Source organism: Lutzomyia longipalpis, chromosome 1, assembly GCF_024334085.1.
Source record: "Lutzomyia longipalpis isolate SR_M1_2022 chromosome 1, ASM2433408v1".
Taxonomy (NCBI): Eukaryota; Metazoa; Arthropoda; class Insecta; order Diptera; family Psychodidae; genus Lutzomyia; species Lutzomyia longipalpis.
The window spans coordinates 44831830-44854998 of record NC_074707.1 but is presented as its reverse complement, the minus strand read 5'-3'; the positions used below and the strand labels follow the sequence as shown (position 1 = coordinate 44854998).

The window sequence follows — 23169 nt, the reverse complement described above, 5'->3', positions numbered from 1 at the left end:
TTTGTGGCAAAAAGAAGCAAATTACGGTGCATAGCGGATATCTTTTCAAATTCTCTTTGAAATGTTAAAATTTGGTTTGACCGTCAACAATCGGGATGGATTATCGCAACGGAATCGCAGAAAATTATCGCTGAATGTTTTTTGATACAAAATGAAATTATTAATTGTAGAGCATTCAAAGAGAATTTAACCAAAACTTTTTACTCTTTTTCTGCTGAAGTTAATGCAATATTTGGAAAAGCTTAAAAGATGATTAGTTTTGCTATTCCACTCCCACATCCCCCCCCTTTCATATTAAAACTTTATTAATATTTGTGAATATTTAATTTACCAAATCTGCCAAATATAAATTATAAAGTCTGTACCAAACAATCAGCAAATAATGAAACATATAGAATAGATCCAACTTATATTGCTGTTGCCATCCAATTAAAAGTTAATTGTTTATCCTCAATTATTGCAATCATTATAAATTCTCTATGGTTTTGGGATGCAGATAAATAAATTTTCCTATACTTGTTTCGTATAATATAACTCTCCAATCTACAAAGGAAATTACAAATGGAAAATTCCTTTGATAATTTATTTGTGGAAATTTTTCCTAGTTAGCGATAAAATATTTTTGTCTCTATACACAGAGAAGTTTTAATTAGCGAACGCAAATTGTAAACTATTTGAATTTTTCAAGTACTTTGTCACCAAAATGGAAATTCCAGCAAAACTCAAGGGTTCAGGAAAATTATTTTCATAACTTTTGTAAAAAAAAGGGACAATTTTCCTTTACATTCGATTTTTTCTGTAATTGATGTTTCAGTTTTATTAAAAAATAAAAAATTAAAAAATTCATAATTATTCGTAAAATTATTATTTTTTGCTCCACTTTATGCGGTTTGGTTCAATAATTTACCTCCGCATTCTTTTCCAGATAATTATTTAAAAGAAAAGGATAATCTGGAATTCAGAAGAAGGTGCTAGCTAAGAAATAATCAAGAATCATTATATGCAAAACTATCCCCTAAGTGCCACCCTTGTTAATTTTGTATAGATCTCAATTACGTTTTTGTTTTACTGCAATATGCTGCTATAAACTAAATTTCACATTAATTTGTAAATAAATTCCTATATAATTGGAAAATATTCTTCACAAATACGCTATGCAAATTTTGCTTCGCATTGAATATTCATGGACTTTTCTCTGGTGAAAATATTTCTGCACATTTTGCAGAGACTAAACAAATAGTTGCATCAAATACATTGCTATATGCTCACTAATTTGCCTCATAGTTTGTGGTATATCAAACATACGTTACATTTCCATTATTACGGAAAAGTTGATAATTTTTATTTTTAAAAAATTTGATGCTTTTTATGCTTGAAATAGTAAGAACACCTCAGCATACAATATAAATTAATAATTCCCACGTAATGTTGACCAATGTTTGAAGGAGATTTTTTTCGTCAAAGCAACATAATTTAAGAATTAATCTTCATTTAATTTTATGAATATAAAAAGTAAATAGAATTTAATAATCTCGATTACGCGTAGCAGAGTGGATGAAGACGGACGATGGAGAATGGACGCGTAGGCAAAAAATGCTTGGAGGGCTATAAAAAAATTAATGAAATTTTAATTCTGTCTTAAAGGTGATGGCGATGAGACGAAAGAACACAGCGAAGATTCCTCCATGTAAAGTATTTGTTGGATATTTCTTGAAAAGAAAATTTAATTAAAAATACCAGCTATGTACATTTTCATAGAGACTTTGTGAATGATATTTAGTCAGACGAGACATCATAGAACTTGAGCTAATAGCTCAATTTAATCTCTGAAAACATTCACATTCAGACTATATTTTTCAACTCTTGAATTCTTTATAGAAAAACATTCTTAATCTGAGAAAGGACAATGAATAATTTAAAATTTTTTTCTTCTTCAAGAAAATCACAAAGAAAATACCAGCCAGGAATTTTTGGCAAACATTTGAGTTTTTTCTTTAAAACAAGAGAAAGATTATGAAAATATTTTTTATGGTCGAACATAAAAAGGAAATTTCTGCTATTTTCGCTTTTGTCACACCCAATCTGGTTGGTGAAAAAAATTTAATGAGGCATTTCAGTGCATAAGCCGCATAATATTTGAGCACTTTTGAGTGAAAAATCCACCATCATTTAAATTATGATATCCATAAAGTGTGTGTGATAAATTTGCACTGTTGAAAATAAATGCCGGTCAATATTTTAGCCCTCTCTTCATTTTGCAAACAAGTACTTATATAGCTAAATTACATAGTCGTTATCAAAATATTTTAACCACTTTTCATTATACTGCAAATTAAAACCGAAACTCGTTGAATTAAGAGAGGATTTTCCAGAGCTTTTATCTATATATTGATTATTATTTTGTATAGATAGCTTAGCTTTATTAGGAAAATTATGAAAGCAACAGCAAAATTTTCAGAGTTTATAAGCTCTTTTTTATGCTGATTGATACCTACATATTAAACGCCTCAACACAAGAAAAAAAATCCAAAATTTAACAAAATTCTCTCAAGATTGCCATTCAGCATCCCCTAAGAAGAAACTTCTTGTGGGAAGCAACTTATATTTTCCAAATATATATAAGTCAGATTTCCGCATACCAAAGCAGCCCCTAAAACTACTTTTCACTCTTCAATGAAGCCAAGTTTAATGTCTCAATTTTCACGGTTCAACTGCCCACAATGGAAAGTGCCGTTCTTGTGGAAGAAGACGAGGGTGTTTGTGGGACCATTAGATGGTAAAGGCACATGCAAAACGGGTACCCCATCCCCTACTGTGCAACCGCAATGTCGCCAGGAGGGAATCGACGCGGGTGGAGATTCGATCAAAATTACCAAATAAAACGTGAAATGGCCTGTAAATTGGCAGATGATAATCGTAAATGGGCAAATTTTGGAGCAATAACAACCCACAATTTGCACACACCATCTGCCACGGATTTTTCCTCTACCGCCACACTCTAGAGATTTTTTTTCTTCTTCTTTGAAAAAATCAAGTAGAGCATATAGTTTTATTTAGCATTGATTGGAAGAGAAATGAAAGAAATAATTTGTTTTAACTTTCATTTCAAAAAGAAAATTATGCTTCTTCTTTGAGATTTATGCGTTGTGGGATGAAGTTTCAATTGAAAAATGGAACGAGGGGCGTATTAAAAAAATTTTAGTAGGAAATTTTTGGGATGCATTTGTATGTTGAATTTGTACTTTTGGAGGGATGTTTCTGTGTAAGGGTAATTCTTGAATTCCCAGCGGATTTCCCGTGGAAAGTGCTCATTTTCATCACCCCTCCGCATGGAGTGACGTCTGCGCCTGAGGATATTTCTCAATGGGAAAGTGGGTGTGAAAAGGGGCAGCAGTCGCACGACACATTTCCATGGAAGAGCCCGAGAGAGGATAAATATTTTCCACGTGGAGGGAAAACTCACAAGAGAGCGAGAGCGACCACCGAATCACTGCCGGAGGATGATTTTGTTACATCTCTGGTGGAATCCTTTGAAGACTTTTAGTACTAAATCGGCAGCGTAAGAGGATTGCACTTTGTGGAATCTCGCTCGTACATTCCGCTTATCGTCCTCCGCAAACGTAGAATTCACAGCCTTCCCTTTGGCGGATTTCTCCGAAATGTTGTCTCGCAGACAATCCTAAAAATCCCTGGAAATCATCTGATTTTTTTTTAAACATCTGTCTGGGATCTCTGACAGCTGCACTGAGCATAAATTAATAGGAAAATTTAAAACATTTGTGCGCTTTTTTTCTGCCACCTGCCACGACATGAGATATCTGTATTTTGCATAGCTGAAAACAAAATGTGTTCAAAGAGTGAGAAAAAAATAAAGCGAGTTTACAAATTTAATTTACTATATAGTAATTGTGTTCATTGAAATAGCCGTGGATAATTTTCAATAAACTGAAAATTCAATTAACAAGTCCGTAATCAAGTCCCTCCCCCCAAATTAATTTTATTGCATTCTTCTTCCGCGTATGCACAACACGTTTCACACTAACCCCACACCCACCACCCCTTCATTCCAACCACGAGTTTTTATATAATAATAAAAAATCAACAATAAAAACCCCATGATAGTCGTGTGAAATAAAAACATCAGTGTAAAAGCGGAAAAATATATTGAATTTTGTGCCCCATAGAGTCCATGATCTTTCCCCCCACATTGTTCGCACAGTGGCCCTCAGATAAATTTCATTAGTGCGGTGAAGAGTGACCAGAAATTGCCGCGAGTGAGAATTGTACTGATTTGTTCAGCGCGGATCAATTAGTTGCCATTCGTATGGTAAAATACTGAAGTGGCAATATACACAAAATTATACTTCTCACATACAATTCGGAAACGCTGCAGCACGCGGAAATATACGTTGGAGGTGAGTTGGAATGGAACATAGCGATACATACAGCTGAAACAGCTGCGGGAAATAGCAATGAAAGTTTAACACTTTTTGAATCCAATAAAAAAGTAAAAACGTGATTCCATCTAATTGATGGAGTTGTATAGAAGTTTTTTTAAGCTTCGTTTCGATGTTATTATTAAAATCAAATTTAATTATGACCGTGGAGTTGATTTAGAATTTTTTTTGGGTAATTTGGACTTATGAGGTTCTAAATTACGATTTAATTTAAAAAATCAATTAATTTAAAATATAACCCAATCAGTTTTTTTTTATTAAGTCATTACAGTGGCTGTCTTACACAACGAACATGTTCTTTCGTTATATGGATTTTGATTGTGTACTCTCTATTGTTTCATCTTTTAAGCATAAATCTGAAAGTTTATTGTTAAGACAGTCTTCATGCAAAAAAAAAAACGAGAGAATTCTGAAATATCAAGAACATTGCTCAAGAACAAAAGTCAAACAACTATTACAGTTTGAAAGAAAACAAAAAGAACTAAGAATTTTTGATTAAAAAAATAACATTTAAGGTCCTAAAAAAACAACTAAAATTATTTAAACTATGAGAAAATTTTCGTTGTGTCGGGAATCCACACTGTCATTCAAAATTTTAGTAAACTGCTACTAAAGTCTGTAGTAATGGAACATTAACTAAAAATTTTAGTACATAATTATTACAGAATATTTTAGTTATGATGGAATCACTAAAAACTTTTATTATCTTTACTAAAATTCCATTTAGCTGTGAATTATTTAGCGAAGATAACAAATTTTTTTAGTTTTTACTAATGATAACGAATATTTGAATTACAGTGCACTGGCTTTTTATGTTATCATAGAAATTTAAAAAAAAAATTACAATATCTCATTTAAAATTTAAATTCTGAAAAAGATTTTAAATTAAAACCAATTTTAAAAAAATCCAATAGTAATGCAAAAATTCTCGATTTCCAACACATTTCCAATTACAAATTAGTCCAGTAATTAAATAAATTCGTCTAGCCATACCTCTTCCAGCACAATCCTACATTGCTTTCTAGTCTGTCTCAGATTACAGAGACATATTGTATAAAATGTAGAAAATTGTGAATTTTCAATCATGCAAGTCTGTGTGCAATCGTGCCATTCTGATTGCTCAAGAATGGAAAAAATTCAAAGAAACATTGTGAATATTCCGCAACATCTTCTTCATTCCTCAATTTGTTTGCCAAAATTCCTTCTCAACTGAACGAAATTATTCACCCCTCTGTATATATTGGAAAGAGTGTTGTGAGAGAATAAACAAATGATTTCCTCAAGAGATTTCCTCTTATGGGAAATATTCAAACGCAACAAAAAAGAAATATTGGCGTGAAACAAAGGGATGGGATTCTACACACAGAGAAATTTTGATCAAAAGTGGCAGTGAAACTGCCAATTTTTGCGAGTGTGCCACTCGCATTCGTTAATGACGAGTATTTCCTATATTGTTTACATTGGAGAGTGCGAATCAAACTGAGGTTATGTGCGAATATCTCACTCGCATTCGACTAATACGAATAATTTTTCTGTGTGTACTATGTATATATAAATAATTCTCAATAATATGAATTTATTCTGTATGATAAAAAATTCACTCACTTGATGATACTTTCCCTTCCTCAAGCAGCTTCACTCCCCATCCATTGGATCCAACCCCCCTCTTTCAAAAATGGGAACTCCTCCATGTGTTTAAGAATGAATCCCGAAATCGCAATAAATATAAACGATGCGTTCGGGAACATCCGACAGGCGATATTAAATTTATTGAAAAAGCGATTATAGAGAAAGATGATGCGTAAATTTTGGGGGTTGCGACGATGGGTGTTACAGGCATGAAAATGCCTTTTCTTCTCTCGCTCTCAATAAATTTTTCCAATTTTGAGGAAGGAGAAAATTTATGACTTTTCATCATATTACAATATTCTCATGCCTTCATCATATGTCAGTTCATCGCAACATATTTTTCCCATGGCTCTCGTATTCGAAGTTTTTTTCCGTCCACATGTACTACCCCTGGAACTACCCTTTTGGGTGGACGGTTGAAGTGAAATAGACGGGAGCTTTTATCCTGTCTTTGCAGGAAGAAAGAAATTGATCCACTTGGCGACAGTTTCAAGAGTAGCATTGTCGAAAAGCTCCAAAGATTGAGAGAGAGAGAGAAGAAAGGAGAGAAAATATGTAAAGTAAAGGCGAAGCTAGACCATTAATCGTTACGAAGAATTCCTCAAGGAGCATTGGAAAGTTCTTCTGATCCTGGAGACCAATCATCCTCAAGTCGATACGACCGGTTGAATATTTATGTGAATCTCCTCCATATCAATTCTTTGGGGCTTCTTTCCATATAGCCTTGTACTATTCCCCATCCCACACCCTTCTTCCGCAAGGCTTTGGAATCCACACTGCGCCACGGGAAAAGTACCCCCAAAAAGCAAAAAGGGATGAGATCCAGTCAGTGTGTGTGTGTGTGGAAGTATAAGCCACTCAGGGGAGCTAAGCTCTTCGTATTTGAGATGTTAAAATATTTTTTCTTCTCCCACATTTGTGCTCCATTCCGCCATCCCCTTGGCGAATCTAATCGTATTTCTCTTGAGCAATAAGCATACCAAAAGCTCAACATGGGAGACGCATTTGAAATATGATTGGGTATGAAAAGCTCATGGGATTGTCTTAATATTCCGTTTACTCAACTTAGCGATATTCCCTACCATAATTTCCTTTTTCTCCTTCCTACCCCTGTCCGATTTATTGCTATGTTTGCGTCCTTTCTCCACACCATTTGGGACGATGCTTTTATCCCACCCCAAATGTATGTGTACATGTATCTGAGAGAAAATTTTCATTCACCTTTGAGACACTGTCGCACATTTTGTGGGACAAACAAAAATAAGTCGATTAGAAAATTCAAACAAAGGAGCAATGAAGAAGATTATTCTCTGTTTGTTGAGCAACTTTCTTCGTCAAGAAGAGACACTTGGCCATTTTTTTTCTCCTACCTTAACCTGACTTGTTTTTCTCATCATTTCCTTCCTGCTTCGCGTATATAACCTGATTTAATCAAGAATTCGTCAGCCATCAAAATAATTTGCAGGAAAACAACTCTCAGAGATGGAATAATAATAGAAAAACCTACGCAATATCTAAATTTGGAGCTTTTTTGTTATTTCTTTTTCTTCTGGAAAAATTTTCTTCAATTTTCCTCGCTTTGGTTTGTTTAAAATTTAATTCTTAATTCAATTTATTAAATCAAGAGCTTCGTTAGGAATGATTGTGAATGATTTATTTAAAACTGAATCTTCAGGTGCTTTCATGACTTGAAAAGCGACGGAAACTATATCGACTAACTATTTACTGTATGGACAACATAGGACGAGCTTTTAATGTTTTAGTATGAATAGCATCCTTGGAAAATTCACAAAAAAACCTTAAACATTAAATTAGGCTTTAATTGACATTTTAAAATAATTTGCAGTGATATTTATTAATGCCCACAAAGCTATTAAATAGAAAATAATAATTTGGTGTGAATTAGTAAATTATTGTTGTGAATTAAATAAAATGATTATCCGCTTAACAATTCAAAATTCAATTGATAGTAAATTTTATCCCATTTTAGACACTAATAAAGTTTAATTTGAATTTTATTCAAAGAGCAAAAATATGGAGGATATTTATAATATTTTTTTTTATTTTAGGGAGGAGCTAATATTGCGAGCATTTTGATATTATACGGCAAATACTATGAATATTTGGCAAATATTTGTAATATTGTAAAATAATCGTATAATATATTGAATATTATGATAGTATTGCAAATAATTCATACTACATAGTACCAACATTTTTGCCCTTTGATACATTAACACCAATTACATTGGAAATTCTCTCATATTCTCCTCAACTGAAATGTATCAATATTTTACATACCCTCCAGGCTAATTGATAAATTAACTTTGATTGAGAGATATCATATATGTATACATTGCTTAACTATATTAGGTCCCCCAGAGGACTTTTCCATGATTATCATTTTGCTTATAATAACGTTATATCAAATAATAATGTGCTATCTAATCAAAAACATTATAATGTTCTAAACATGGCTTACAAATTAATGAAAATATATATAATAGAATACACGGGAAAAAATCATTACTGTCATTACCACAGAAGTATAGCAATATCATGATTTTAATTCTCAACAAGTGCGCGGAAATTGTAGTGCGGCTGCCATTGATGGGGGTGCTCTATGCTGGAGGCAGAATTGTGTCATTTGACCTATCGGACTGTAACCAATAAAATGAATTTTATTGATCTAGCTTAGAGATCTCTCTATGGCATTTCAAGTGGTGCGGTTTCCAATGACTCCCAATTAATTTTGTTCCAAATTTCAAAATTACAGCAAATAAGGCTTTTGATGGAGGGATTCACAAAAATGAATTGAATTTAATCAAAATCCAAATTATATTGCAATTTTGGATGATTAAATGTGATCAAAAGCCTAAACAGATTGGCATGTTTGCTGATTTCAAATTACTAAAATTCCAACACTGCGGTTACATACATGTCAAAAGGATTTCATTTAATTTGTATACACATGTCGTCCAAAAGAGAAAATCAGCATTTCGAAGTAGAATTTACAAAAAAAAAGAAGTGAAAGAGAATTAATAATGCATCGCAGCGTGTTAAGTTGGATAAATAATGTGGAAATGGGGTTGATAAAAATAGTGTGGGGGATCAAGTTGAATAAATCAACATGGGGTATTTTCGACAAATTGCACTCATTGCTATAATTATTCGCTTTATGTAATGATAATTGCACCGAGAGAGCTCAATGTAACATGGTGGTCATATTAATTAAAAGCAAACACGCACCAAAGAGTTTACTATAGGAGTCCTTCATAGGACATTGCCCACATATTGGTGAATTTAATGCTGGTTAATGCTTTTGGTGTATTACCTACTATTATGCGTTGTCGTGATTTTCTATTTAGCAGTGGAAAAAAAACATTTTCAAATGCCTACAATCTGTTTGTAGGAAAACATACAAGGGTAGCAATTACATGTGGGCAAATTGAATAATATTTTTATAGAATTTTTGGGGATGTCCCTCATTAAAAGTTCGTTGGATTCAAACTGGTGGCTTAACACATAATGCTCCTGTTTGACTTTTTTATTGAATTTAATTTAATTAAAAATTGAGAGGGGTATAAGAAAATTCTTTAAAAGACTTTCCATCCTTTGAGAATTCTTTCTAGAACCCCTGATACTTTATTTATAGAACTGATGTACATAGAGTAGAAGGGTTAAAAGGGTTAACAATATATACAGATTAAAAAACTATTAAATAATGTATGTGAAGAGTATTACAAAATGTAGATGCCTCTAGATAAACCATAGTCATCAATTTAAAAATGTTACACGCGTAGGAGGATCCCTCTGAAGTTGAACCCGTGACCTTTCCTAGAAGGATTTAATTTATCGTGTATTCCTCATGCAATATTCTCTAAAAGCAACTTTTCCAGCTTTCCCTCTTTTGTAAAGGCATCAGACTGTATAAGAATTCAAAGGGAGGGTTGTGTCTAAATAAGATACTCACACACACCCTATGTGATGAATGGGAAGGGCGGCCTCCCTTGTGAGAAAGTTCAATTTCCAGGGACAGAAGATATGGCCATGAGTCGAATCCAAAACTTATAAATATTGCAACAACACAGCTCTACATGAAATTATTTCGATTCATTGTGAGAAAATGGTTGTTTATTAAATTCTGGATGGGATGGGGGTGTGCCTGGGTGGTGAGAAAGTCCAGGGTTTCGCTGAGAGGGGTATAGTATGAGAAAATTAAATGGAATTCTGTGTGCCGCTGAAAGGCACCCCTCAACACTTGATGCTCTCACCACGACAATGTGGATGAACTCTGACCAACTTTGTTCCCCAACAATTTCCATCACACACAGTGTGTCGTCAACCCCCACGAAAATTTATTCACACATCTCCACCACAGAGAACCAACTGATTTTGCATGCGGGAGAAGCTTAAAAGAAAGAAGAATTATTTCGAATAACTTTTTCAATGAAACACTAAATCACTTTCGCAAAGAGAAAAAAAAATGCCTTTTCACTCAAAGGGTGTGCAGAGGAAAGTTTAATTAGGGTAGGTCGGGTAGGTGCCTGCATAGTGAAATGTATGGCTTCGAAAGCTAACACACCACCACGGAGAAAATTGAACTTTGAGCTTTTGCAGCTTGCACGCGTGGGCAAATAATTTTCAGCACAATAAATTCAGCACATGCAGCTTCCGCAGATGAAATCAGCTCAATACGCCAATTAATTTACACACTGGGTCACACACGATCGCCCTAAATTTTGCAACGCACCCAACGTATAGGCTATACTTCGAAATTCGCACGATATACGAATGGGGTTGAATTTGCATTAATGCACCGCCCGATACGTAATTTCTCATAAATTTCCCGGACGCCGCATATCCAACTTTATTTGCCACCCAATGATGTTTATCCAAAGTTGTCAATACAGTGGCTGGAATAGCTTTTCAACATTGAATTCAACAGCCAACAGGGCCGCCCCCTCCCTCCCTAAATCCGCACAAAATTTTGATCATCCCACCAAAAAGCAAATTCTATATTCAGTTTGATGTTTTATTTAACAAAATATACACTCACGAATTACGTTGCAATTTATATGCAATTTCCCATGTGTGAAAACTAAACTAAAGAGTATTTCGGCATGCACAGTTCGTTTATGCATGCGGAGAATATATGGCAGTATATATACGAAATTGTATAAATACTTTTTGATTTCGCTAACCTAGGATTTGAATTGTAAATATTACATAGAACAAATGCTATCGTTTTCACAAAAATTTTCGTCAAATTGCAAAATAAATTTATTTTATTTTACGAACAATAAAATATAATAGTCGTCAAATAGAATAGATAAATTTGTTATAAATCTTGTTTAATAAAAAATTACAAAGATTAATTTCAAATAATTTTAACATTTTAAAAATGCTTCATATTCAAATGAATAATTTTAATTGAGAAGCTTTTATTCAATCTTTAGAGAATTTTTGAGAATTTAAGCTTCAATAGCTTAAAACTTTCTAACATTTCCGATCACGAGAGAACTAACATGCTGTTTCCTCTAATTCTTCCTCACATAAAATGTTCAGCATCAATTGCTTAAAACTGCAGCATAACAAGGCCGTTATATTATTTAAAAAAAAAATCTTTTAAAGAAAATTTTCTTTGATTAGAAAATTAACACAAAATATATCGTTTTAATTTGAGGAAACTTGAGAAGCATTAGCGATTCAAATTCCCGCGTGATTTTGCTGTGTGTAGAGTAAGTTCACAAGTAGTGTTCTAGTCACTTATGGGGAGGAAGAATGTGTTGTATTTTCCAGTGATCGCTGGAGTGTATTGTGAGACAATGCTGGTGGCGGAGCTTTATGGTTGGCATATGAAATACCAATGTGTAGCAAGTTCTTTCACTTTTCGTACGAAACACTTCACACAGCTTTGGGATACACACGGAATGCCTTGCGGAGATGTTGGGAATGGGGATACCATTGGGGGATGAAGTGAAAGCTGAATTTGGGGAGGATTTTTGAGAAATACAGCACAGTAAATCAAATTTTACTGTGTGAAGTACAAAAAATCCAGCTTTTTTTTCTTCTTTCTTCGTGAAGTGTATCGCATTGCCAAAGTATGCGCACGAGGAAAATCCACTTCAAATGGGAAATGTATTATATACAACATTCACCTATATATCCTGTGTTGTTTGGATGACAATGATAGAATTGTTGCTGTGAGAATAGCTACAGATTATCCTATTTTCTACAAGACGATGGAAGTGCTTGGTGCGGAACGGGAACATACATTCCCCTTCTTCCTTTTTTATTCCTTACCCAGATAACCCACCCCCGCACCACAGTGTTCCCTCAGTCACTTTTGAGAATGTGAGCAGACAATTGTGGCAGAAGACGATGCAAATGGAAATTTGCAGACGAAAAGGGAAGAGCTTTCTTTCTTTCACTACGCTTAATTCAAATTGGTGCATTTAATTAGTTTTAATTTAATTGTCGTTCGGTGTAAAAGTTTCCTTCTCCACCAACTTTTCCCATTCACGTTCTCCTGATGATTTCTGTAAACGATGTTAATTTATCCAATTAACTCACGCTCGTGTGTCTGTCTTTTTTGGATGCTTTTGTCAAAAAGACACTTACTAATCCCAAAGTTTTTGCCCTTTTTTCCCGCTCATTAAACTCTTATTGGATGTAGAAAGTTAATCCAGGAGACATTTTGTCTGCAACTCTTTTGGATACAATGTTGCAAAAATTTCTGCACTTCCTGCAATACCCATTGAGCGTGCCATTGTGCTGAAAATCAGCTTTCCGGGGCTTTCATTTAGAATGCAAAGAGATAAAAAAGAAGCTTTTTTTATTAAATTCTGAAAAAGAAAAAAAATTGTTTGGAGCTTTTTAATGGTAATTAATAAAAATAAATGAATCTACATTAATCAAAGATATTGTAAAATGCAATATCCTTATTGAATTTAACGCTTTAGTGTAATCTATGTGCCATACTTGATTATCATAAGACATAAATTTAAACATGAAATGATTTATGATAATAGACATTTAATAATGCAGATACAGGATAAATTATATATGTATTACACAGAGTAACATGTCGCTGGTATGAAACTTTATAGCGTTGTTAGTTAGATGTGAATAAAATGAGATTTCTCTGGGTGTTTTCACAACCTAAATAAAAATTCTCATAAAGTTGTCAATTCTCCAGCGCCTGCGAGTCACTAAAACATATGTATATACCTCTGACTTTCACGTGTATTCCCAGGAGTAAAGGTATATGGAGCGGTAGGTAGGTTGGTGGTGGTGGTAGGTATTCCCCAAGTCACGAAGGAGTTGCATTTTATGAAGTGTCGGACTTGCATGTTGACTTTCACGGGAGAGATTTCATGTTTCTCGGTATTCTTCATATATGTAATGCTCGAGATGGGTGGTGGAGGCAGAAAAATACTCAGCAAATCCGGATATTTTTCATCACCTCCAACACATGAAGAAGTTCTCAAGCCACGAATGTGTCCTCATATATCATAAATAAATTTTGCTATATACCATCGAATGTGCTACACACACAGGGGGTGGTTTGTGGGTGGGAAAAGAACTGTGAGGAGGAAAAATCCTTCAATTTCATCGACAAGAAAATATGTGAAAGATTACCAGTCTTCTCCACCTCTTTTGTCAATGGAATAAAACTGTCAAAAAGTGAAAGATTGACAACGCGTGCTTTTCCCACAATCCCAAACCCCACCCCTGGCACCCACATGGGGGGTGGCCTGAAAAATTCTTCAGCAAACACGACACATTTTAAAACTATATAAGAAAACATATATTCGGGGGTGGAAAATCAATAGAATTCATCACAGTTTGAGATGATGGAGGAGGACAAAAAAAAGCTCTCTGGTGGAATACAAACTGAACTTGTCGAATTTTTTTTGCACTCTCCAACGAATTTTCATCCTCACAGTGGAAATTTCGTTTAATTTTTTTTCGGGAGAGTCAATGCGAAAAAAATGAATGAATTTGTGACTCTATGGTGAGTCTTCTTGACTCCCACTTTAAAAGAGAGAAGAAAAAAAAAACATTTTTCTTCCAAACGCCAAGGTTTTTGTCTTGGTATTTATATGGGTGAAACTGGGAAAGAAACAAGTCATGATAAACGCAAAGATGAAGAACAATGTAGCGCCAGAGAAGAAATGGCAGAGTGGCTGCGGAATAAAAGTCTTGGGGAGCAGATAAGACATCCCGATTGCACATTCTTCATAATTAAGCACCACTTAGCTTTCTCTTTAACCCCTATTCCAACCAGCAAGAAAACAGCAAATCTCATTTCAGGTTGATACAAAATTATTCCCATGGTTTGTCCGGGGTATATCACACCCACACTCCGTTCCGAAAAAACCCAAAGCAAAAAGCTCCTGCGGACCGTCAAAAGCTGTAATTCACCAGAGAGGAGGAAGCCACAGCCACAGACGAGATAAGCATTTTCCGGAGTGATATATAAAATTTCTTATAAATAATATTAAGCTGGTTGGTGGTGTTTTCTCATCGCGAAACAAACTGGAGGAAATTTTCAAAGAAAAGATACGGAAAAGCAGGGGAGATGGTGAAGCTTTCTTTCTTTCTCTGTGGGGATTCTCATCTCGATTTGTACCTTCTTCTTGTCTCAAATGAACCATCTAACCCCTCCAAAAATATGTATTATGAAAGTATCATACAAAAAATGAAATTGACGAAAAATTGCTTTTAAAATATTTTCGCTATTTGCTCAAAGAGGCAATAATTAAAAACTAAAGCGAATTTGATGAAAAAGTAATTAGAAAACCTTACGCGGCTTAATTAAAAATATTCATTGAAAAGGATTGACGTAAAATATTAATACGGATTTAAATGTAAATATTTAATTTGATTTTCAGTTCCAATTTCGCTATATATATGTATATGTGGAGAGCTATAAATGGAAATAATTCATTAAGGTCTACATATGTTGTGAAATTTTGATGACGACATGCCGCAATTTAATCAATCTCTGGGATTAAACCTATATTTTGGAGGATCAAAGTACCAAATCTCCATTATATGTGATTGCTTTCACTGTTGTATTCTCAAATTATTTAAAATAAAATTTAAACAAAATTTTCCTTTCGGAAAATTTTTTTTGGAATACTTTCGTAATCCGGGATAATTACTAATTATTTTTTTTTTACGTAAATAAGCATTTGAAAAATGCAAAAAATCATTCATCAGTGAGATTAAAATGGAAAAAAAAATTAGCAAAAAAAATGGATATTACGTGATTGACAGAATATTATGCGTTCAAAATCATATTTTCTGTTATTAAATGCAAAACACAAATCCTGCATTTGCAAAAATGTAACAACATAACAAAAAATCCCATTTGATTGTCGGGTAATGTCATCAAAAGGTAGTGCTTGTACAATGTAGCTACATAATCCTGGGATAAACACGCATTGTGGCATTTTAGGTTGAAAAGTTATCTAATTTACGAAATGGAGGAAGCAGCTGAAAATTAATTTGAGTTTAAACTTTTCAATTTCCCACGCAGATAAATGCATCATTTAAGTTGATGTATGCACTTTGAAAGCACTGTGATATGTCAGAGTCAGCGACTGTTGGGAACTCATGTTGCCACATTGCCACCCACGGAGATCTCTGGGATATGACAACGATCGATATGGGTGATAATGAACTTCGTGGGTGTATCATTTGGTTTTGCTGTGTAAACCAATATGACGACGAAGGAGTGTAGATGAGTGCCACGATATAATCCTTGTAAACTTGACAGAGGAGAGATGCAAAATACCATTACCAGTGGGTTCGTGTTTTCCTCGACACAGCACAGAAGGAAAAGCCTCGAGGAAAGTCACATATTAGGATTTGAAAATTTAATGGTCTCCTTTTGTAAAGGAATGCTGAAGGGATGGGAAAGGAACAACATAATTTTCATGTTATGTTAATGTTTATTTATTTGCTTAATTATATTTTAAATAATTTGAAAGCTTATTGGAAAAAGGGCGTTGAGATGTAATTTAATATGTCTGTAAATATTAATTAACAACCTTATATTCTAAGCCTTTTTAGCTTAAATTTCTATGCTACTTTCGGTCAGCTTAAGGAGCAATTTTCTCCTTGAAAAATAACGCAAAATCAAAAAAGATTTTCCCAGAAATTTTCAACATTCAGTCAAAACCATAACTTTGCGAAAATATCAGACTTCCGAGAAAAAATCAATGTTCCACGGAAGTCGATGGCATTGGGAGGGAATCTTGTAGACAGTAAAGAAGCACCACTAGAATTGCCCATTTAGGCATCCACCCAAAAATCCACCAAAAATCTGGGATAGAGAAGAAAACGTTTTGGGGGAACGATTGAAAAGAGATTGCGAAGTTTTAGTTCTTCTATGTGGCGGATTCAAAATCTCAATTTGATTATACTCCAAGTGAATTTGTTTTCAATTTTACTAAATTTCCGCTTCCGCCTTTGTTCATCCGTTTTGGCTTAAGGAGAAGATTTTTTCGAGTTATGGAGACATTTTTGGCACTCGTAGGATGTCTATATGAAGATAGAATTTTTAGAAAAATCATAAAAGAACATTTTCTGTGACAAAAATGCATCCTGAATGAGGGAGACAAAGGGTGTGAGGGGTAGGTATTTGTACAAAGTTTGGAAATTTCGTACAAATACCAACCCCCACATGGGGGAAGGTGGAAAATTGATGGGATGTTGAGCATGTTGCTCTAATTGGCGCATTATGTAACTGACCGTACACTTTTAGTCAATTGCATGGAGTCATTTAAATATTGTTCGACACTGATAACAACAGCTCACGCTCCTCCCGTACGTTGGTATGCCCGATTTTACAAATTAAAGCGCACATTTCTGGTCACCGATACAAACCATACAATTTAGTGTGCTAAATGTGGGCACTGGGGGATATGTGCATAAATGCAAGGAATTGCATAAACACAGCGTCAATTGAGCCATTTATGGCAGCTGTTGGTCTGCTAATTTTGTAGGTGTATGAAATATGCTCCAAAATAAATCTGTCGAAATGTTTATTTATGTTTTTTTAGTTCTATTAACTATAAATTTTGTTCTAATTATCCTTTCAGGTTTTTTATTGAATTTAATGTAATTTTTTTTTCTGAAAGCTCTGAGTTTGTTTTATTTTCTCTGCAAAATATTTAATGTTTTTAATCTTCAATAAAAAATTTCCAACTCTTTGCATTTAAGTAAATCATCACTTAACAAACATACTTATTAGCAAATCTATGCTTTTAAATAGAGCACCAACTTTCCTCCTAAAAATTGTCTATATACATTAATAATTTACCTCCCAGTGCTATTGACACAGTGACCATCTCGGCAGGAATTACGATAAATTGCAACATTTGTTGCATCTCGTGCAATAAATCAAGGGGTGAGTAACTTATGGTGCACAAATGCGAATGTTCAGTAAATTGTTTTACAGAAGAAATGCCCGTAAATTTCTCCATTAGAAAGATTTATAATCTCCAAACTTACTAATGTGAATTCTAGTGTGGCTTTGAGTTTGAATTTTACGCACTTGTGTTGGGAAATTATATTTGAGAAATTACTCGGAAAGGAACTCCAACATGTGTGCGACCCAGCTGTGAATTCATTTCAATTTAGATTGCAATTGCAATGCAAAATTTGAAAACAAGTGAAAATAATAAAAAAAGGAAACTATTCTAAAAATAATTTGAATGTGAAAAAAAGTTCCTCCCTGGGGTGTTTCCTATGTATTTCAATAAATCGCCTAATGTGAAAGTTTTCCCCAAAATAACATCCCCAAACTCAATTCCCATGTGGATATCCTATTCTATCTTGAATTTATTGTTGCACATAAACTTCCTTCACACACCGGAAAGAAGATGAAGGACTTCCGATACTGAATACCTGCCAATCAGGATACCTTTTTGGGCATTTCATTAAGTAGCATTCACGGTGTGTGTATATGGATTGTATTCAATTTCTCCCACGCATGCCCTCGCTTTTTTGTGTGCCTCTTTTTATCCTCCATCCCGGATGAAAGCCGCTCACCCGATTTCCCATGCAAATCCCTCCTGAAAGGATCTTTTTTTTTTTCGCTACACAGAGTCCGAATATGTGACTCCTTGCTAAATTATTTAAAATCAATCAACATCTTTTGCATATTTTACGCCGTTTCACATGATGAGCTTTCAACTTTGTCGGGAAGTTCCTTTATACAAGGAAAAAATTCCCGGAAAATGAATGTACAATACAAAAGTGAAAATGTCATGGGATTGAAGTTTGTTTAAGAGGTGGGTGGACAAAAATATCCGCATATATAGAATTCAATTGGTCACCCAAATATAGCTTGTTGAAAATTGGTCACAAGTCTAGGGGAATTTTCCCAGGAAACTTTTTCTTAAAAAAGCTCAAACATCCATACGAAGTAGAGCTGCATAATGAAAAGCTTTTAAATATTTTTGTGGTAAGAAAGTAAATTCAAGTTAAACTGATTAAAATTCATTGCAAAAATCAAAAACATTCATAATACACTCACCTTTATTCCACCACAAATTCTTTTATAAAAGTAAACAAAAATTCTCAATTCAATTAAGCTTTTCATCAACCCCCCCCCCAGGTTTTTTTTACATCCATTGAGATGCCATTAATTGCATGAAATTTTCATTGAAACAACCTCACCCGTGTAATTGAAAAGCTCTCAAAAAGCTCCAAAACATCCATTGAACCCATAAAAGTCAGACAGGATCTGCTTCAATGAGAAATAAATATTGCAAAAAAAATTATACATAACAAGCTTTCCCTTTGCCCGTTGAAACAAAGAACTGTGTGTGTGGGTTTTTTAAACATTCAATTTCAATTCGTCTGGGGAGGGATTAAAAGTTTCCCATTGGGTAATGAAATATTTCAGGGGAAAGAGAAATAAATTGCTGCTCGAATTTATTTACATTTTTTGTTCTTTATTTTATTGCGATACCTATACTTTAAAAAAAATTCAATTAGAATTGAATTGGCCGAAGTGTTTTGGCTGAAAAACTATGAGTTCAGTTTTTATCATCCGAAGTAGTTTAATAATTACTGCCATATATTAGTTGGTATACCACAATCGTGGCATACCAAGTATTGTAATCGTCGGAAAAACCGACCACCTCAGATCGGGCTCAAACTTGGTATGAGCACGTTTTAGACATCCCACATTACGAAAATGGTGGTGGAAAATTTTTGATCCGGCCGGCCTGCCGGCCTGCCGTCCGGGACTCTAAACTTTGCCTTATAGCTTGAGAACGGTAACAGATAGAGACTTCCGGTTTGAAGTTTTCTATAGAAATGTGGGTGTAAAATTTCATTTTTTCGCATTTTCGAAATCCAAGATGGCCGCCGTCCGCCATTTTGAAACACCATCAACCAGTTCCCTTATAGCTAGAGGTCTGAAATTTTAGTATGTTGTAGAGCTCAGTGAGACGTTTTCATCAACAATTCATACTTCAAAATCGGTCAAGCGGTTTAGCAAATATGGCGGCCTAAAGCAAAAAGTGTTTTTTCGATATATCTCGAGAACGGCTTGACCGATTTTGACCATCTTAGTATCAAATGAAAGGTATTGAGAAGCCCTACAACTGTTTAGAACATTTCAAGTTTCTAAAACATCCGCAAGAGGCGCTAAAAACAAAAACAAAAATTGCCTAACTTTAAGGGGCAATATCTCCGAATCCCCATTAGGCAAATCTTTTAAATTTTGATATGTTGTAGCCTGACTTAATATATTTCATCAGTCCAAAAATGAAGAAAATCTATGTCGCCGTTTAGAAGATATAGCCATTTGAAAAATTCTTAAATTTGAAAAGTTCTAAGAGCCATATCTCTTGAACGGATTGTCCGATTTTGCTCAATTTAGTATCAAATTAAAGGTTTTGTAAAACTCTACAACTTTCTAGAACATCAGAAACCTCTAGGACCATTCCTTCAGGACGAAAAGTGCAAAAAACTGTTTTTGTTGAACAAAAATCCGCCATTTTGTGTTCTGGAGGTGACCTTGAAATGTTTCGAAATATATGTCAGATTATAGCTTATTTCAATACCTTTCCAGAACTAGTCAAGAAATATCTGTAGGTCTAATAGAACTTAAGATATAAGCATTTTAATGTGTCAAATTGCTAAATTTTACAAAAAATTGACTTTGCCTACTCTAATAGTACTCACAAATTAAATTACAACGCATAGACTGACCCATCCGCGTTGTGGTATACCAACTCTTATAACTGGACGCGTTATGATTGACTTCTTTTTTATTTAAGAAAGGTATTTTGAATTTTTAATAACATGAAGAGTTTCATGGTTTTTCCTTCTAGAAGTATGTATGAATGAACATAACTCATCAACAAAAAATCCCAACATAAACACTCAACATAAGCAAACATTCCTCAGCATTTTCTTGGTTTTGCTTTTTGTGTGTTTGGGGTAAAAAAAAACCTCCCGCAATCTCTATGTTTTTGTTCCAGGGCAATATTTTTACATGTTGTAGGACTATGAAGAAATTCATAATGTGCATCTCTTTGGTCATGTTTTCCCTCCACTTTATTCATATGTGAATATTTTCTTTTGCCCACCATATGTTGAGCACAAAAAAAATCAACCCTTGTGTGTGGATATATGAGCCCACTCAAAATATGAGCCTCGTCATGATTCCGCGCGCGCGGGTGTGAGAAAAATGTTGCTTTTTCGGGGGTCCTTGCCTTTCACACAGATTCTCAAAGAACGTGACTCGACTGCCCGACTAAAACGTGAAAATGCGTGCTTCAGTGATTTCGGCCAAGCATACAATTTTAATAATTTATTTAAAAGTCTTCTCGTGCGGAAAAGAGAAAAGACAGCAAGACTAAATTATATTACGTTGAGGCGCGTAACCCTCGCTTTGCATTTTATATGTAGGTATACTCTTCGACAAGGCGGGAATTCGCTTTAGGCCTTAATTAATCAAATTTTTGACTCTTACCCACACACATATTGCCAAAGTTATAGAATTCAGTCAAGGTGAGGAATATTGATTAAAAGACGTGGATATTTTATTTAAGTATACCTACTCTAACATTTAAGTTAATGAATGATTGTAATTAGGAACGTTGTCAAGGTTGTTTTTTCTTAGATGGAGTAGTTCAAAGGACACCTAAGCGTTTATTTCCTGCTCTGAATAAAAAAATAGGAAAATACATAAATATTGAAATTTTTTTTGAAATAGAGGAAAATAAAAATTTACAGGAAAATTCCAAAAATGTCTGCATAAAACAAAGATAAGTCTCACCCTTCTCATCCATTTCGTTGTCTCTAAGATAATTTTTTGTGCAATTTTTTAAAACAAGAAAACACATTTGAGGAAAGTCTCACGTGCAAATACTAAATTTCCACATTCTTGAAAATATTTTGTGATGTGTAAAACTTGCCAATGTGGCGGTAAAATGCAGAGAGATGGCCAAGACCCGTTGAGAAAATTACATTGAATATTTTCCAATGGTGCACACATTGAATTACCCTCAAACAAATCACATACAATTTGCAGCAATTTTCCTCACATTTTCCTCTTTCTTTCTCTTCCACACAGAGGAGCACCATCTTCGGGACGAGTAAACATCCCCATCGCATTGACCTCGATCGTTGAAGAAGAAAGTCCCGCATGGACAGTGTGTGTATGTGGTGAAAGTGGCTTGGGAAAAGTCGTGGAAATGTCTGTGATTTGGGTGATTTTGTGGTGAGCATTACTCTCTGCAACAACTATATATACAGCAACTGTCTTACTAAGAAAATGGTGAGTGGAAGAAATATCCCGAGTGCTCCAGTGAAGAAATGTGTCTTGATTTTGTGTTGAGGATCAGGCACAGGAGGGACGAGCTCACAGTCATAATCCGTGTTATTTATGGGTCACACTAGAGTGGGACAATTGTGTCGATACAAAAGTGTGTGAGGCGCCCAATAAATTATCCCTCTGGCTATTGAGAGACACAATCAGAGTGGTTGCATTTCGGAGACGACAGCAATTTCGGACACAATTGCCAAATTTATCATGATGGAGTGGATAATCTCAGCGAAACTCTGGCCAAAGACATTCTTCTGGTTTGCCACACTCCTTCTCCTTCTACGGGACATAAACAGAGGTATGTTTGCCCAAAAACGCCAACATTCTGATTTATTTCACACCCCATTTTGGCTCTAGACGAGAATTCCCTTTCATTTCTTCATGAAGAAATGTTCCAATTTTTTTTAACAACGCTTTGAAAGGATAAGTGAGGGTGCGATGGCGGCGGGAGGGTAGGGCACTAAAATTCCATTCAATTTATTAACCTCTCTTGTCAAAAGAGCGGTGCGAACTTCCAACATCCTGTGGAATAATTAATTGCATTTTGTTGAAATGATTTCCAGCACCCCAGGCATGATTCAAAATTACAAATTGTGCCAAATTCATTCGGAATTGAACTCAATTAATCACAATTTGTATTAATTATAAAATTTATTTTCTACATAGCTTTGACACAGTGCCCAATACACCTATACTCCCAACATTTTAGAGAGTTGAATGGGTTGGTGGAATAAAAAAAAAACATGAATGTTGTGGGGGGATATATAATCAATTTTAGAGAGAGAACGTACCTCCCATGGCTTTGGATGCCCTGTGGGAGTTTTTTGGAAAAAACAAGAGAGGTGAAATAAAATAAATCGTGATACCATCCACGAGGGGAGTTCAATCGAAAATTGTATTACTGACAGACAGAGAAATTAAAATATATTGTGGGATACATTGAGGTACAATATTTCCGCAACATTTTGTTTCAATTAGCACACAGTCGAATTCCACCCACACAGTTTATTTATTTTTTTAGACCGCGCTCTTTGGTTGGAATTTTGGATTTTGTTTCATTTAAACTGTCATGCATCACAAATTAAAAACAATGCGGTAAATAATTCAAAAGCAAAATTATTTCAAATTCATTTGGGGTTATTTGATTAAAATTGATTAAATAATTTTCTGTTTGCCCGTAAGGTATCCCGAAAAAATTTTATTCTAAAATGTTGTGAA

At 34.5% G+C, this 23169-nt stretch overlaps 1 protein-coding gene across 1 annotated transcript in view; it reads left to right on the top strand.

Annotated features, from left to right (window-relative positions):
- The first annotated feature begins 3542 nt into the window (after positions 1-3542).
- Positions 3543-23169, top strand: part of LOC129787686 (uncharacterized) — a 48946-nt gene continuing 29319 nt past the window's right edge. The window contains exons 1-2 of the mRNA XM_055823415.1: positions 3543-4415; positions 21700-22249. Coding sequence (XP_055679390.1) covers positions 22159-22249 — 91 coding nt within the window. The 5' untranslated portion in view covers positions 3543-4415; positions 21700-22158. The remainder of the gene's footprint in view (positions 4416-21699; positions 22250-23169) is intronic.